The sequence below is a fragment of the Lutjanus erythropterus genome, chromosome 5, assembly GCF_056507025.1.
Source record: "Lutjanus erythropterus isolate fLutEry1 chromosome 5, fLutEry1.hap2, whole genome shotgun sequence".
Classification (NCBI taxonomy): Eukaryota; Metazoa; Chordata; class Actinopteri; order Lutjaniformes; family Lutjanidae; genus Lutjanus; species Lutjanus erythropterus.
In genome coordinates this window covers 20,583,398-20,598,860 of record NC_139321.1, presented here as the reverse complement: position 1 = coordinate 20,598,860, position 15,463 = coordinate 20,583,398, and the positions used below count along the sequence as shown (strand labels likewise).

The 15,463-nt window shown below is 39.9% G+C and overlaps 1 protein-coding gene across 1 annotated transcript in view; it reads right to left on the bottom strand.

The window, feature by feature from the left end:
- Positions 1–1,491: 1,491 nt before the first annotated feature.
- slc43a1a (solute carrier family 43 member 1a) overlaps positions 1,492–15,463 on the bottom strand; it is a 30,268-nt gene continuing 16,296 nt past the window's right edge. Inside the window, exons 6-15 of the mRNA XM_084719086.1 lie at positions 7,150–7,242; positions 6,045–6,178; positions 5,773–5,894; positions 5,424–5,570; positions 5,269–5,304; positions 5,042–5,177; positions 3,911–4,031; positions 3,690–3,763; positions 2,889–3,012; positions 1,492–2,345 (exon numbers count right to left, since the gene is read on the bottom strand). Of these exons, the coding sequence (XP_084575212.1) occupies positions 2,148–2,345; positions 2,889–3,012; positions 3,690–3,763; positions 3,911–4,031; positions 5,042–5,177; positions 5,269–5,304; positions 5,424–5,570; positions 5,773–5,894; positions 6,045–6,178; positions 7,150–7,242 (1,185 nt within the window). The 3' untranslated portion in view covers positions 1,492–2,147. The remainder of the gene's footprint in view (positions 2,346–2,888; positions 3,013–3,689; positions 3,764–3,910; positions 4,032–5,041; positions 5,178–5,268; positions 5,305–5,423; positions 5,571–5,772; positions 5,895–6,044; positions 6,179–7,149; positions 7,243–15,463) is intronic.

Here is a 15,463-nt window from a genome sequence, read left to right as displayed (position 1 = left end):
GTTTCTCCAAAATCAATATGACTAAAAAAATAAAGCTAAAAGTCAAAAGCAGAATATGTAGTAAATCATCCGAGCTTCATTAAAAGCACTCTACAAAATAACATTTGCTGATACTGAAACAAATGCTTCCCTTTTTTAATGCTACTGCAGCTAAAGTATAAAAAAAAGACACTTAAAATACATTTTTATACACACACTAGTTCATTTCTGTGCATAAAGCAGTACAAAGTGTTTCATAACATCAACACAGAATTTTAAAAGTCAGTCATCTTTTTCCTTGTGAAATTTCCCTAGAATGTTTTTAATTCTACATATAAAAATTCCAGAAATGCAAGGTCTGACTCAGCAATACCTCTAAACAACATGGATGCATGAGGAGAAATTTTGCACTGATTAAATTTTTGGGGCATTTGACGATCAAGGGTTTAATACTTCCTAATGTGAACAGAGAAACAGATGGACAGACGTAGGAGTCGGTTGCAGAGAGACAGTACAAAAAAGGAAAACAGAGGAGGTAGATATGGTGTCTCTACAACCAGCCTATCTGTGTGTGAACGTGTGTGTGTGTGTGAGAGAGAGAGAGAACGACTGGGCTCTGAAAAATGCCCCAAAATCTTCTTTATATATCTGGAAGATGCCAAGTGTCACGGAAATAGTGATTTAAAAAAAAAGCTATTCAATTTTATGTGCCTGTTTAAAATCTGTATACTAAATTCAATTTGTGACTACAGTACTTTATTTATCTTTTCAAAAAGCTTTTTAACTTGTATCATTTATTAATGGTCCCATTAATGTATTTCTAATTTATTTAGTTTTTGACTGTTTTATGCTGTTTTTGTAAATATTTCATTTGTAAAATCACGCCTTTCTGTAGAACCTTGGTCGACTCATTTCCTGTTTCCTGTACTTAAATATACTACATGCACGGCTCGTCTATGTTGATAAATTTTGAAGCTGGTTAAAAGATGTTGCTGGGCGACAAAGTGTCATATAATCATAGTTAGCTAAAATTAGCAAAATGCTAACTAACTAGCTGGTTAATCTGCATCAATCATCAGCAAACTATTTCATATGATTGCTATTGTTAACAATAGGCTAGATAATGCTACCTAATCTACAGCAATCGTTGCTTTTACAGGTTCCCCAGCAACATCTTTTAACCATCTTCGGAAGTTGTTTTTCTTTTCAGCATAGCTGAGCCGAGCACACGGCACATCGAAGTACAAGAAACAGGTGCTAAACTTGCTCAACTGTTATTGGAGCAAAGAGCAAAAAGTGGTGGTACCAAAGAAAGGTTAATTCTTCTTTTTATATTTCAAAAAAATCTTTGTAATATAGTGTTTACTTATAGAGTAATACATTAATTTGTAAACAAACATATTGATCCCTATTTTTATTGCAACATCAGTTATTAATGAATTAAATGCTTTATTTCTATTTCCATGACGCTTGTGGTCCTCCATACATACAGTACATAACAAAAGTCTGATATTCAGATGCTTTGAATTGTCTTTAATAGCTGGTGTGCTTTTAATAGTGTTTTACAGATAGATAAATATATTTATAGCTTTTGTTGAAGGGAGTTCAGTAGAAACAGCACAATATACTAAAAGCTTGCTTCTTTCAGCAGACTTTTGAAACAATACTGAAGTAGAAAGTGCAGCTTTCCTATTATCTTTAAGCTGTTCTTTGGTGTTAGCACGGATTGCAATGATTATCTTTGAAAACTATAAACAGTGTTTCAAGTACCGTGATATCCGCAGTCTGACACACAGGCCATACCAGGACGTGTGCGTGTCTTTGCGTGTGCGTGAAATCTATGGCTTTAAATCACACTAATTTGGCTCTTTGACCTAAACCAAAATAAATAAACAGCAACAAATGATGATGACACTTGATTCTCCACAAGTCACAAGGAACTTAAAGTCTAAATCTGAGTCATAACCAAACATGGGGAACCTATTTGCTTTGCGTTATGGTTTGTGGTGAGCAAAATGTGCACCAGCAATGATCAAAAAACACAAAACACTGGAAATATCGGAACACAATATATATGACTGGATGAGTAGATCACTGGTGCTCATTTTGAAGGCACATATAAAAATAAATCCTACAATTCCCGTGATCCTCGCCTCTGTTGCGTCGCTCTAAGCCTCCACAGCAGCGAGGCCGTTGCTGTGAGGTTTGTAGCCGTTGGCCTCGGTGTGGTTGAGCGCCTGCATCTCCTGTTCGGCAGCCCGCTTGTCTCTGGCTGCCTTTTCTCTCAGCAGGTGTCTGCGGTGGTAGAACAGGTACGCCGGCAACAGGAAGCCAGTGAATGAGAGGATCAGCAGGCCGAGGTTGATCTGAAAATGGATGATTGGATGACAGAGATGGAGAGTTACAGTTAACAGCTGCATAAACTTGTTTAAACTAAACTTTAAACCTGGACAGGGACTATAGATGAAAAGTAAACCTCTGGCTAATTCTGGAATATTTTCAGAAAAGTTTTTAGTTTTTAGTTTGTATGTACTGTCCCTGAATAATAAAAAAAATAAACTAAACTACAGTCACACAGCTCCTGGTGGGTGCTAGAATTTATTCTGCCATTGAAAATAATGACAAAAATACTTAACTCTTAAATCACATTTTCAGGACTGAGCAAGAAATTAGACTTTAACAAGCAGCTGCTGGAAACTAATTGAAAACATTTTGAACCTAATTGCAAAAACAAGCCAAACTAGTCAGAATTACAGTTAACTGAAAACAAGAAAGACCGAGAGTCAGTCAGAGCAGTGGTTCCCAAACTGTCCACAGAATGTCTCATGTCTCACTGCGTCCTCAGAATTGAGACACAAATACAAATTAAACCACACGCTCGGTGTGGAGAGACGAGAGTGCTTTCTTACCCAGAAAGGGTCTCCTCTCAACGGTCCCACCATGGCGATGAAAAGCGGCTGCTGCAGCAGAGCGATCACGGCACTGATCATGGACTGGAGGCCTGTCAGGGTGCCAAAGTGGTTGGATGGGTAGCTGCGGGAGAGACACGGGTGGTTACAGAAAGTTTGACACACCAATTAAAAAGATGAATAAGGAAAATTATTGCTAAACAACTGAGCTGTTGTTTTCTGTGGTATGAATTTAAGATGGGAAAACACTGCCAGAGTCTAAGAGCTGAAATCCCTCACGACAACATGTTTGGTGATATTCAAGAAGCAACAGGGGTTAAATATTACACTATATCATATCAACAATACCCTTTATACACTTGATTCAATATAGTCAATATTGACTTGAACAGCTCATAAATTTTGTCACCAGAATATGTTGGATGGCTGCACACATGGTTTAAATGGTGTAACACACGTAATAGAGCATCCACTGCTTTTGTCACCACATCTGGTTGCTTTTATCACACTGTAAAGTGCTGCTTTATGTTTGGTGTTTATATGGTGCTGGAAACAACTCTAAATGGGTCAGCAAAGTGTCTGCTGTTTCATTACCAAGTCTCAAACAGACCTACAGGTAATGAACTGGAAAATAAAGGCACATTTGTTTCTCTTGTCCTACTTTGTTAAAAAATATGTTCAATTATAACACCTCTTTAATGATTACTTTGTGAAACATCACACCCCTGAGGTTATTTTCCCATTTCCTCTACGATGTGTTAAACAGAGCTTCAGGTGATGAATTAGAGGCGCAGCACTCACACGGCAGCGTAAAGGCCTCCGCAGCACGAGTGGATGAAGCCTCGCACCATCGTGTGGAGGATGAAAGTCAAGATCTGAGGAAGGAAAAGAGAAAAGAATCAATCAATGAATCCACTATTTATTCTTTACTTGTTTTCATGTTCTTTGGCTGCTTTAACGTGTGTGTGTGTGTGTGTGTGTGTGTGTGTGTGTGTGTGTGTGTGTGTGTGTGTGTGTGTTACCTGTAAAGGCAGGTTGTCTATGAGGCAGAGGGCTCCAAAAAGGAGCAGCAACATGTTTGTGAGAATGAAGGCTCTCATGGCGTTGGTCACTTTCTGGATCTTAGCATCTCTCTTGGGTCCACTGGACAAAGACACAGAGGGATTTTAAAGGGACAGTTCAGATTATCTGAGCAGGGGTTGTACGAAGTACTTACCAATAGTCAGTGTATTACCTACAGTAATACTTAGGAGAAGCAGAGGGGAGTACCGGTACAGAAACTTGAAACAGAGTTAGCAGCAAAATGTGTTTTAGCCACTTAACAAGGGTCCATCTAATACAATCAACATCAGTTCAAGTATACACTGTATTTAGAATATTTTCACCGCATCAGACAGCCTTTCACGCCAGGAAACCGCTGTTTTATGAGCCAAATATCGCTCTCTCTCATGCTCAACCAGGCTCCCTTAACAAAAATAGTAATTTTTCCTTGCAGAGCACAGGAGCTGCTGGTCTGGCACTGCCACAATTGTTAGGTTTGTCTGTGGTTTTGTGTGACTTCAGTATTTTAAAAGGTTAGTTTGGACTCACTGAAGTCATTCAGTAACAAAAATCAAACTAATCAATCAAAGCAGCAGCAGACCAGCAACTCTAGTGTTATGAAAAATAAAAGAGCTGTTTTTGTTAATGCAGTTTGGTTAGTTTGGGGAGAGCGATGTTTGCCTTGTATAGTGGCACTTTCCCGTCAGAAAAGGCTGTCTGACAGCAAACTAAAGCAGTGAAAATCTTCTTAATATAGCCTACACTTATACTGACATTGATTTGTTTTAGGAAGACCTTTTATAAGTGGCTAAAATAATTTCTTCTGCTGATCGTGCCCACAGCAGTTCATTGTTTAGCTTCCTACACCAGTACTCCTGCTGCTTCTCCAAACTGGGGGCTTGCTGACCATCATGTACTGTAATTAATACACGTCGACGTACATCAACAACCCCACTTCAAATTTCATATTAACAATGTTTGACCACACCCATTATAATGACACAAACAAAAATGGACCAATCATGTTTAGGACAGACTGCAATTTGATTTTGATTAATTTGATCAATATTCTGCTGCTTTTGAAGCGTCATGACTCAATGCATGGATAGTACCTCTGCTCTGTGCCTGGGAGACCAGTCTTCTCCTCATTACACTCCTTCATCTTCCAGTCCATGATGTATCCAATCAGAGGACATGTGACCAGACACAGCAGCTGCAGCGTGCCAAAGATGGACGAGTAGAAACTCACTGAAGGAGAACGGATCAAATGAAATTAAGAAGAAAGAAAAATTTAAACACATGACAGACAAGTTATGTTAAGTATTAATACACTACTCACCTGTCTCCTTTGCCTCAAGCACAATGTGTTCAGGTGCTGAAAAAAAAACAAAAAACACACACCCACTCTGTCAATAACCCGTCGATGACGTACAATAAATTAAATAAAACACTGTAATTCTTTGCTGGGAATGTGGGTGAGGGTCTGAGACTCACGATGCGGGTCACCGCGGGTGACCATAAACTCCAGCATCTTGTTCATCGCGCCCATGAAGAAGATGATCCTCAACTGGGACATCCCCATGGTAACCAGGCTCCACAGGAAGATGGGAGAAAACACAGAGCGACGGAAAGGAATAGCATCTGAGAGAGGAGGAGAGGGACACTGTTAAATTAGTTACATAAGAGAATTTATATGTATGTGTGTGTATATATATGTACATATATATATATATATATATATATATATATATATATATATATATATATATATATATATATATATATATATATATACATATTTTTTTTTTTTTTTTTTTTTTTTTTTTTTTTTTTTTGGACTCACTGGATGCAACATCATGCCCATTAGGAAGTTTCTCTGTGGAGTGATGGATGTCTCCATTTTTCTGGCTCAGTCTCTCTCCAACAGCTTTCTGGTCTGATGAGTCTTGTAGTGAGAGGATCTTACTGTTGTATATGAACACACACACACACACACACACACACGCACACAGAGAGAGAGAGAGAGAGAGAAGTTAGAGTGAAGCAGTATTGATCTGATTAATATTTTTGTGTCTTTAGAAAGAGATGAGGAAACAGAGTTGCAGTCACACTAACCTGTAGTCGACCTCCTCAGGTGTTGGGAAGCCGTCTGTGGGCCAGTTGAGGAAACAGTTGCAAAAGACAAACCCGGCGAGACCCGCCCACATCCACATAATCGTTTGGAAGGACACACCTGCATCGTAGATCAGCTGAGAGGAAGCGAGAATGGGATGAAAAGGTTTGTTATTGTCTTGTTTTTAAAGGTGCATTCATTGACGTTTTTGGCCACTGGGTGGCAGCAGATCAAAGCAGAACACCGACAGTATCATCTAGTAAAGATATTATGGTGAACGTGTCGGCAAACATTTGCTTCTTCACACATCCAGCTCATAAAGAGCAACATTAGGATTTACTTGGAGTCATATTGCTGGTGACCTGATGACTTAAGCTTGGTGCTGGAAAGGATGTAAACAAAGGGTTAATTAGCTGCAATGTGATTTTAAACACACTGGGTTCTCACGCTGCGGCTTCAGTGAAAATCAACCATTCAACTTCATTAAAAATGTATATTTTTGTCAAAAAAAACCTCTCTGATTTCATCCATAACATAATTATATATCCTGAAAGCACTATAATTTAGTACTATGGCCAGATGTGGGATCAAGTCACAAGTAAGTCTTAAGTCTTTGCACTCAAGTCCCAAGTCAAGATGGACAAGTCCCAAAACCTTGAGTTTCAAGTCCTAAACATGTCATAATGTGCTCCTCACCGAATGTAAAACCATTTTAACAGCAGAGCCTCAACTTGCCGTTTTTGTACGACTTCAAATATCAAACAAAGTTGGAAGTTGTTGCGTCTCCATCTGCACATTTTGTATATGCTGTGTGTTTTTTGTTGAAAACCTTGTTGTTTTTAAACATGAATGAGATTATCTTTGGTACCAGTTCCTCTAACTGGAGCCAAGTGATGTCACAAGTCACTGCTGTTAAAGTCCAAGTCGAGTTTCAAGTCTTTTTTTCATTTTGTCAAGTCCAGTCTAAAACCATCAAATTTGTGACTTGAATCTGACTCAAGTCCACAACTCTTATTTGGCTTTGAATTCATGTGAAGTATTTGCAAAAACCATAAAGAATGTGTAAATACTATTGCCCATTTCTGCCAGTATAACTTGGTAAGTTACCTTGACTCCTGGAAAGGTGACAGCAGAGGAGGCGTAGGAGCCGATCATCAGTGACATGACGGTGGAGCTCAGAGCACCAAACATGTTGGGAAGCTGCAGGGACAGAGGAGGAGAGAGTTCATAAACTAAATCTATAAATAAACACAACAATGTACTTACACAGTTGTTACACTAATCAAACATGTTCATCTAGACCTCAGCAGTGTGAAATACGTTAAACCTAAAAATCGTTTAATCAAGGTTCAGTAAGTTATTTTGACCAGCAGAGGGCAGACAGCTGCTTGTGTAAAAGGATGAATCAGACTGGAAAAGTTCCTCTGCGTTAAGACACTGTGAACTGCCTGGTGTTTGCACCCAGTAACACTTCTCTCTCCCTGCAGAGCAGACTCATTAAAAAAATATTAGTTTCCATGTCATGAGGAAACAAGAAACAAAGTCATGACCCAGTTTGGGTCCTGACCCCATAGTTCAAGCACAGACTAAGCTATACTTAAATAATACATCCTCCATCTTTGTTCCTGCTATTTCAACAAATTCTTTGAGGTAGGATTAAAAATGCTGAAGCCGATCTATAGCCGCTCTCGATGAACTTCACAGGACTCGGTGGACCCGGCCTGGGGGCACGCATGACACACGTCAAGGGGGACAAGGTGGCGTGCACCAGGCACTAACACATCATATATTAGGTCGACCTATTTACAGTAGTAAGAAGCTTAGCAAACATAACAATGACCTATTGTGCAGCCAACACACTCAATGTCCTTTGATTAGACTTTTAAATGGGTCAATCATGATTATAAAATCACATGTGTGGGATTTTAGGTGTGCAGCATGACAAGCTCGCTATTCTCCCTCAATGCTGACTGTGGTTTTCCAAACTTCTGCTGCCTCCACCTAATCTCCCCGCTGGGTCAGAGTTCACTGTGTGCTGTCAGTGTCCAGATGTTGATGATGATATATACACATATTTTTTCCACCTAACTGCAACGAAGGTCTTTATCAGTTGATACTGATGACTTGCTGACATTATCATACACCCCTAGTCCACACGCTTAAGACAGCAAGTGTGACAGTTTGAAGTTTTGTCATCAGAGGGCGTACTCGTGTGGACTTATCAGTGCAGCCACTCCAGATGCCGATCTACTACAGTTGTGTGGGACATGTCCTACAAGAAGGTAAGTACAAACAGAACTGATAGGTCTCCACTATTAGAGGTCCATGTATGCATCTATTTGGATGCAGCAGATATGGAGCGCCAGCATCATCTCTTTATGGTTGTAATTCTGTCCACCTGATACATCAAAGTCCAACAATCACTCTCTTTTATCTCAGTTTAGGTCTCCACTACCTTCCAAGGGAAATATCTTACTTTTTAGCTGCTAAATGTTGTGTTACGTTTATCTGCTAGTGAGTAACTCTGCCATTTGACGTTTGGCTTCAGAGCTTTTGAGCCTCCTGCAACTGTAAACAACATTGATGAGAGTGGGGAGAGTGAACAGTAAAGCTGCGGGCCAGTAAACCAAAGTCATTAGTTAAAGGGTGCTATAAAGATCTTCAGAATCTGGAGATAATTATCTGTGGACACATTACTACACCTCTCTCACACCGACAGTCCTTTGATTTTATATTAATATAAAAATGTTGATTATAGCAGCTTTAAGTACCCTGTGACAGTTCATTTTATAATGAATGTCTGCTGTCTAACTTATGGGTTTGCTTTAAAATGATGCAGTGACACTCATTTAAAAAAGTTCAGCCACATTTGCAGGGGACTCCCTGGTGAGTCAGAGCCCATGAAAAACTCCCAAGCAGGTTTCAAAAAACTTAATAGAGACGGTCTTCAAGCTGCATTTCGCTCCTGATTTCTAGCAAAACGTGAAGGCGTCGGGAAGCTTTTCTGTGGCAGTGGATGTTTTTCTGTGCGCATGTGGGAGATTAGGCTGTGGTGGCCGTTTGTGCGTATGTTGCAGTAAGAAGCATGTGGTCACTTCAATGGCTGACACAACAAGGAGTTTGGCAGGTAAACAGGAAAAAAATGCTTTCCTGAGGATGTTCAAGAAAGAGCCTGACTGTCTGAGCGAGACGAGAAAAACATCCCAGAGAACACCCGTCTTCATTCAGCACTTCTGAGAATCGAAATACTTCACGGTTGGTCTGTGGCCCTGAGACCTACAGCGCTGGACTCTCTGATTTGTGGTATGTAGGCGAGAGGGCCCTCTGAGCACACAAGCAGAGTTTGCATCTCTTACTAATGTTAAAGCAAAGATATTCCAACCATGTGAAATGTCAGCGAACTCATGTTTGCTTTCAGAAATGTGGTAGCAGGCAGCACCCCAAGTGTGTCTGAGAGATTTGAGACAGAAAGCAAAGAAAAGCATGACATGTGTGTGTGCATGTGGCAGCAGCAGGCATGTTTCCCATTGCCCTCTTCCGGCAGTTCTCATAAAATACATATTTCACACACACAGGACCTTGTAGCACATGTCCGGCATGTTAACACTGCCAGGGGGACGTGGACAGAAACATGTGACTGTAGGGAGGCACACACGAGGTTCAACTGGTGTCAGAAAGTCACACACAAACGGAGCTTTGGCTGTTCAATTGTCACGACTAATCAGTTCAGGCTCGACTCCTGCTGTGCCCACTCACTTGGGTGTTGTAAGACTTTGGCACTGGCTTTAATTAAGACTTTAATCACTGAGAGAACGGGCCAAATTGTAGCTTAATGAGCACTGAAATTTTGATGCAGCTGAACATGTGGAAGAAAGGTGGAATAAAAAGGAAATAAAAGGAAACTGACCTTACCTAACTGTCTGGTAACCATGGTAATTATGGTTAGGATCGGATTCAGGAAAAACACTTATTACAGGTGAACAATTCCTGAGGCAATGTTCCTATCTTAAGTTAAGATGGGAGATGTGTCGTACACAATCATCTGAACTTCACCTCTCCTAATTTTAGGATAACCATTAAGCTGTCCTAACTTTCAGTTTTCCACCTATAGTAGTAGCTAAATTACTAACAAACGGTAGTGTTTGCTAACAGCAGCTAACAGAAGTTTTAGCTAACAGTAGCTAATGTTAGTGTTTGCTAATGGTAGTGCTCACTGTTTGTTAACAGTAACCAGTGGTGGTGTTGCCGTTTGCTGACAGTAGTTTACAGTGTTGTGGTTTGCTAACAGTGGAATTAACTAGTCTTATAGTTTGCTAGCAATAGTTAAAAGTAGTGTTATGCTGCTCTCCAATGGAGCTTGTGAACTCGCAATTATGATGTGAGAAGTCATGTACACAAAATTGTGAACTGAAGAGTTTTCAGAAAACTTACAGTTAACAATGTTGTGAATACCACATGAGAGTTCATATTGACTCTTCTCGTGAACATGCTAAACACAACCCCATTTATAGACAACATTGACACTTGCTAACAGTAGCTGATGGCAGTGTTTGCTAACAGTAAATAACGGCAGTGTTCAATCACAGTAAAGAACAGAAGTATTTGCTAATAGCAGTTAATGGTAGCATTACCATTTGCAACAGTAACTAACAGCAGCAGTTTCCGAAAAGTAGCTAACTAGTAGCAAGCTAGTGTAAGCTAACATGTTTAATCTGTATCTCTACTCTAATTTTATTGCTTTTACACAATGGATGACTTCAAGTTAAGTGCCTGTCAATGATTTTTTTTTTTCATTTTTGTATGTTTCAATGTATGTTTTAGTATCTTTAACAAACCAACAATTACAAAGTTGTTTAGTTTAGCGAGATGAGAAAAGTCATGCTGGTTGCTAAGTAACAGACATAAAAGTTGATAAGTGATGTCGGATTGGGTATTTAGGATTTCCTAACTTGAGATGAAATAGAAGAAAAGTTTGTCAGGATTTGTTTCTGTAATACAAAATTGGGAAAAATCTTGTTTCCTTCCTTAAAACTTATGATAAATTTAGCTTATAGGTTAAGTTTCTGTAAAACAGCCCCAGGACAGGAAGAACTAAGGTAAGAGGTGTATAAAAAAATCAAGGATAGAAATGAGGAAAAAGAGAGTAGCAGTTTTTTTTTTTGGTTTGACTGATCTCCCCATGTCACAGCTGCAGTGGAGATCCCAGCAGGAAACACTAAACCACAGCTGATTAACACCGGCTTCTTCTCTCCACCTCAGTTCTCTGCTGCCTGGTCCAGACTCTTATCCCTCACAGCGTTGGCACAGCGCTCTTGTCCAGCTGCATAAGACTTATATAACACCAAAAAAAATAAAAAGCAGTCAAACATAGAGGAGGTGTTTTAACTGCCCTTAAATCATGACATGTGACTCTCGCCTTTGAGTTTTCTTACCCAAAATATCCTCAATTCCCTGCATAGTTGCTTCTATTTGTTGAGCAAATTTAATTTCTCTCTGGCAGCAAAGACTAAAGTTAGCACGTGGAAGAATGACAGCTCTCATAACTACGGCGAGGAAATGCACTTCTCAGACAGGTCCCTGCCTGCAGCTGCCACTGTTGAATGGCAATCCTACGTTTCTTACAGTAAATGCAAGTAGACTGTCTTCATTCCTTCAAGGTCAACATGACGCACAAATGTATTGACATACCGTGCATAGTTGACAGGCACTGTTGTTAAATTAAGCTGGTGTGACCAGGATGTCCTGAAGGTTGTGTGCCTGGCAGAGATGTGCCATTGAATAAAGTAAGGCAGGTGTAAATCACCTCTGTGTTCTGGAGCAATAACCTGATATGACCTTCAAAACCACAAGGGTGTGTTTGTACAGGTTCATTAGGCTTGATATCAATCTAAATCACTAACTCGGTAAAATGCTGTAGGGCAAATTAAAACATGTTTCAGAGCTTTTTTGCAGATCAGTTTTTAATATTGCAAGGGACGATGCAGCCACATTGTACAACAGGGCAAACAGGGTTGCCATGTTTGCATTTTTCCCACAGAATCAGGCTACTTTTGAAGTCTTACCACAGGTTAATTTTGTGCATATTTGAAATGAAATCATATATTTATTCCTAAATCCTGCCAAACTGATTCCAGATAAGCATGTACCCACACGTACCTGATACACATCACACACACACCCACATAAATACACACAAATACAATGTGCCTATCTGTCTTTGCAGTCAGCCTATCAATGTGCCGTTGGGCTGATTTTGATCTGCCACTGGGCTGATTTTCATCGAGTTAAATGTAGAATCAGTAGGATCTATCAGTTGCTGTTGTATGCGCACCATAAACATGAGTCTCATTTCCAGTATCAAACAACAATGTTTTGGGACAGTAAAGCATAAAGGTTTATTTATGCTCAAGAATTAAACCACTTGAAAGAAGAACATTTTTTGGAACGGTTACTTAAGTTTTGGTAAAAAAAAGTTTTGTTGCAGGAATTCAGGACATTGTTGTGTCAGTTTTCTCTTCAACTCTTGCAATAAAACACACATCACATATTTACAGGTTTGAGCTGTCTTCAATATATTATTACGTCCACAAAAGAAATAAATAAAAACAAAAAATTCAGTTCAGCAGAACTGGTGCTGAGCGACTCATTCATTTCCAATTTTCATCACTGCTCCTTGAATTAACACCCATAATCCCTTGGCCTCTTGCTGTAATTTGTTGGCTCCCTCTACGGATTTTTTAATTTCTCTGCCAATTTTATGCTTTTGCTTGCAACATGACTGGATGTGTTATTACTGTCCACATGGTGAATGTGCACACAACAACAGTGCAAATAATGTATCTGTAGAGCGAGGCGGAGGATTTAACTACCTTGATCAAGGTCAGTTAAACATTATTTCACCAACAATGTTTAAACCTTTCCTTAAGGTCTAATGGTTTAATATTATAGCATAAAGAGTTGTTGTTGTTTTATAATCAATTTTGAGCTTTAACTCTAAAGCACGTGGTTTAAATGATGACGCCACGTGTGCGTCTCTCAGTTCTTGAGCTCTGCTGTCACTCGCTCCTCAGAAAAACAACAACAACAGTGTAGAGGTCAGTCAAGGCTGGGACACCCAAACCAGTTACACAGAGGTCAGACAAGGAGAGAGGCCAGTGTGTGTGTGTGTGTGTGTGTTTACTATTAATCCTGTCTGTGATTAATAGAATATAAACAGCACAATGCCTTCCTGTGTGGAAGTTAGTGGTCAAAAACTAAGTGTACTAACTAACTAACTGAGTTTCCTTGTTGCTGCTACACCGACTCACTGAGGAAATAAACAGGTTCTCTTGTCAAATGTAACTTGACTCATAATTTGCTTCTAGTGATGGTGTATTGATTAGAGCATCAAACTAATGAGTCTTCACTGTGTGTGTGTCAAGCAGAAAGACTGACTCATGTGAAACTCTTTGTGTCCACCTGTGAACATATTTTATCTGAGAACGTGACGACGGCAGCTTGAATCATGCTTTGTACTGTGTGACGGACTCATTCCTTTTCACTGTGACTTTAACTTGGTGTCAGTAGCTTTGAAACATAATGATCCTGTGTGTAAAAGTTCAGATTTTCTCAACCGCAAACTTAATAACCCCTTAATATTTTCCCTGTTGGCACTTTTCATGTTGCTGTTGATGGTAAATGTCGGTTGAAGCAACAAATTCCTCATTGGGTGTGAGGGTGGTGATAGACGGCAACATGGGCGTGAACACCAGAAGCTCGCGCAAAATTTTCTCTGGATCAGCAAATTGATCCACCGACTATTCATATCAGCCATAAAATGGAAATGTTCCGGAAGTGTTGTGCATCATTTTATACACGTTTCCCCAAAATTCAACAAGGCACATTTGGTGTCTTGTGGAGCTGAACAGCATACGTTTGTGATGACTGACCATGCTGCTTGTTAAGTGATTTTAAACGGCTGTCTGGGGATAAAACAACTACTTGTTTCACGATGACCTGTGGTAAAATTCCCTGCATTTAGTAATTTGAAAATTTTGATAATCATTAGAGCTGTGCTTGATCGCCACGCACTGAAAAACTCAGTAACCCTAACCCTACTGTCCAGCATAGTTGTGCAATGTCTACCAAACCAGCATATGACGATGTTACAATGGATGATGACATCATTGCTATGCAGCAATCTCCCACGATCTGGTGATTAGGGTCATTTGACATGTTAATCTGGGCAAGGAAGATAACTGCTGTGAACAGGAAATAATGTTTTACTTCCCTGATTTACTGTTTTTCTTGCTACCAGCCATGGCTCACAAACACAGCTGTGAGTTCGCTCCCTCTATAAGAGAGAGTAACCTGCCAACAGAAAAGAAACACTGAGCATCCTAGGTTTTCCTAACTGGTCAGTTTTAATAAGATAATAATGAATGGGACGCGGAGGCGTAATGTTAGTGCAATGACCAACAGCAAAAGACAGACTAACAGCTGTTAGCTTGTTTACAGTTGTACCATTAGCATCCCAGGTGCTAATTTGTCATTTTCAGTGAGGAGACAGCAACTAGGAGGTAGGTCTTGTTTCCTGGAGTCTTTGAAAACATAGGCAGTTGACGCTGTGATGCTGCTTGGACCAAGCGACCAATGGCAGGACTCATACCTGCAGTGTGCATCCAATGAGTCAGATTATGGTCCAACAACAGTCCAGCACCAACTAAAGTTGGCAACAGTCTCCTGGTACATCATGTAACGAGTGTTTTGTGTCAGTGAAAAACTGACAGTTATTTCAGTGTGTATCGGTACTTCTTGAACATTCAACTTTTACAATAACCATGATAATCTTGGTCACTATAATCATGATATGAAATTTTCATATGGTTTCATCTCTATTGGCGTCTGTCTTTTAAAAATGAACATGCGTTGTGCAGTTGTGTTAACAATCATCTCCAACAAATGCATGTCACATCTTTTACATGAATAATAGCTCAATTTGGAACAAATTTATGTTTTCCTTCTGTAAAACGGTCGTGTCAGCTGTTTATTCACATTGTCAGCAGGTTTCAGTGAGATATATGGGTCCAGCTGACAATCCTTTTAATTTGAGCTGCAGAGAGACGGAGACATGTGTCTTCTGTGTCTTAGCTTGTCTTTTCCACAGAGTCAGAGGGTCATCTGTCCACTCTCAGCCTGGACCTTCATTATCTAAACATCTGTTTCATGTTCGTCTCCCTGTGTGTACATAAGCATGCACACACATTTGTACATCCACATGTGTGCACAGTCACGTAGAGTTGAAACGGTCCAGTATTGATTTTCTGCTGACTGCTGGGCAGAACAGACACCGGAGAGAAGACAAAGACGGGAAGACAAGAACAAAGGAAGAAGAAGAAGAGGAACCAGAGGAGACACGAGGAGAAAGTTGTGGCCTTGGGTG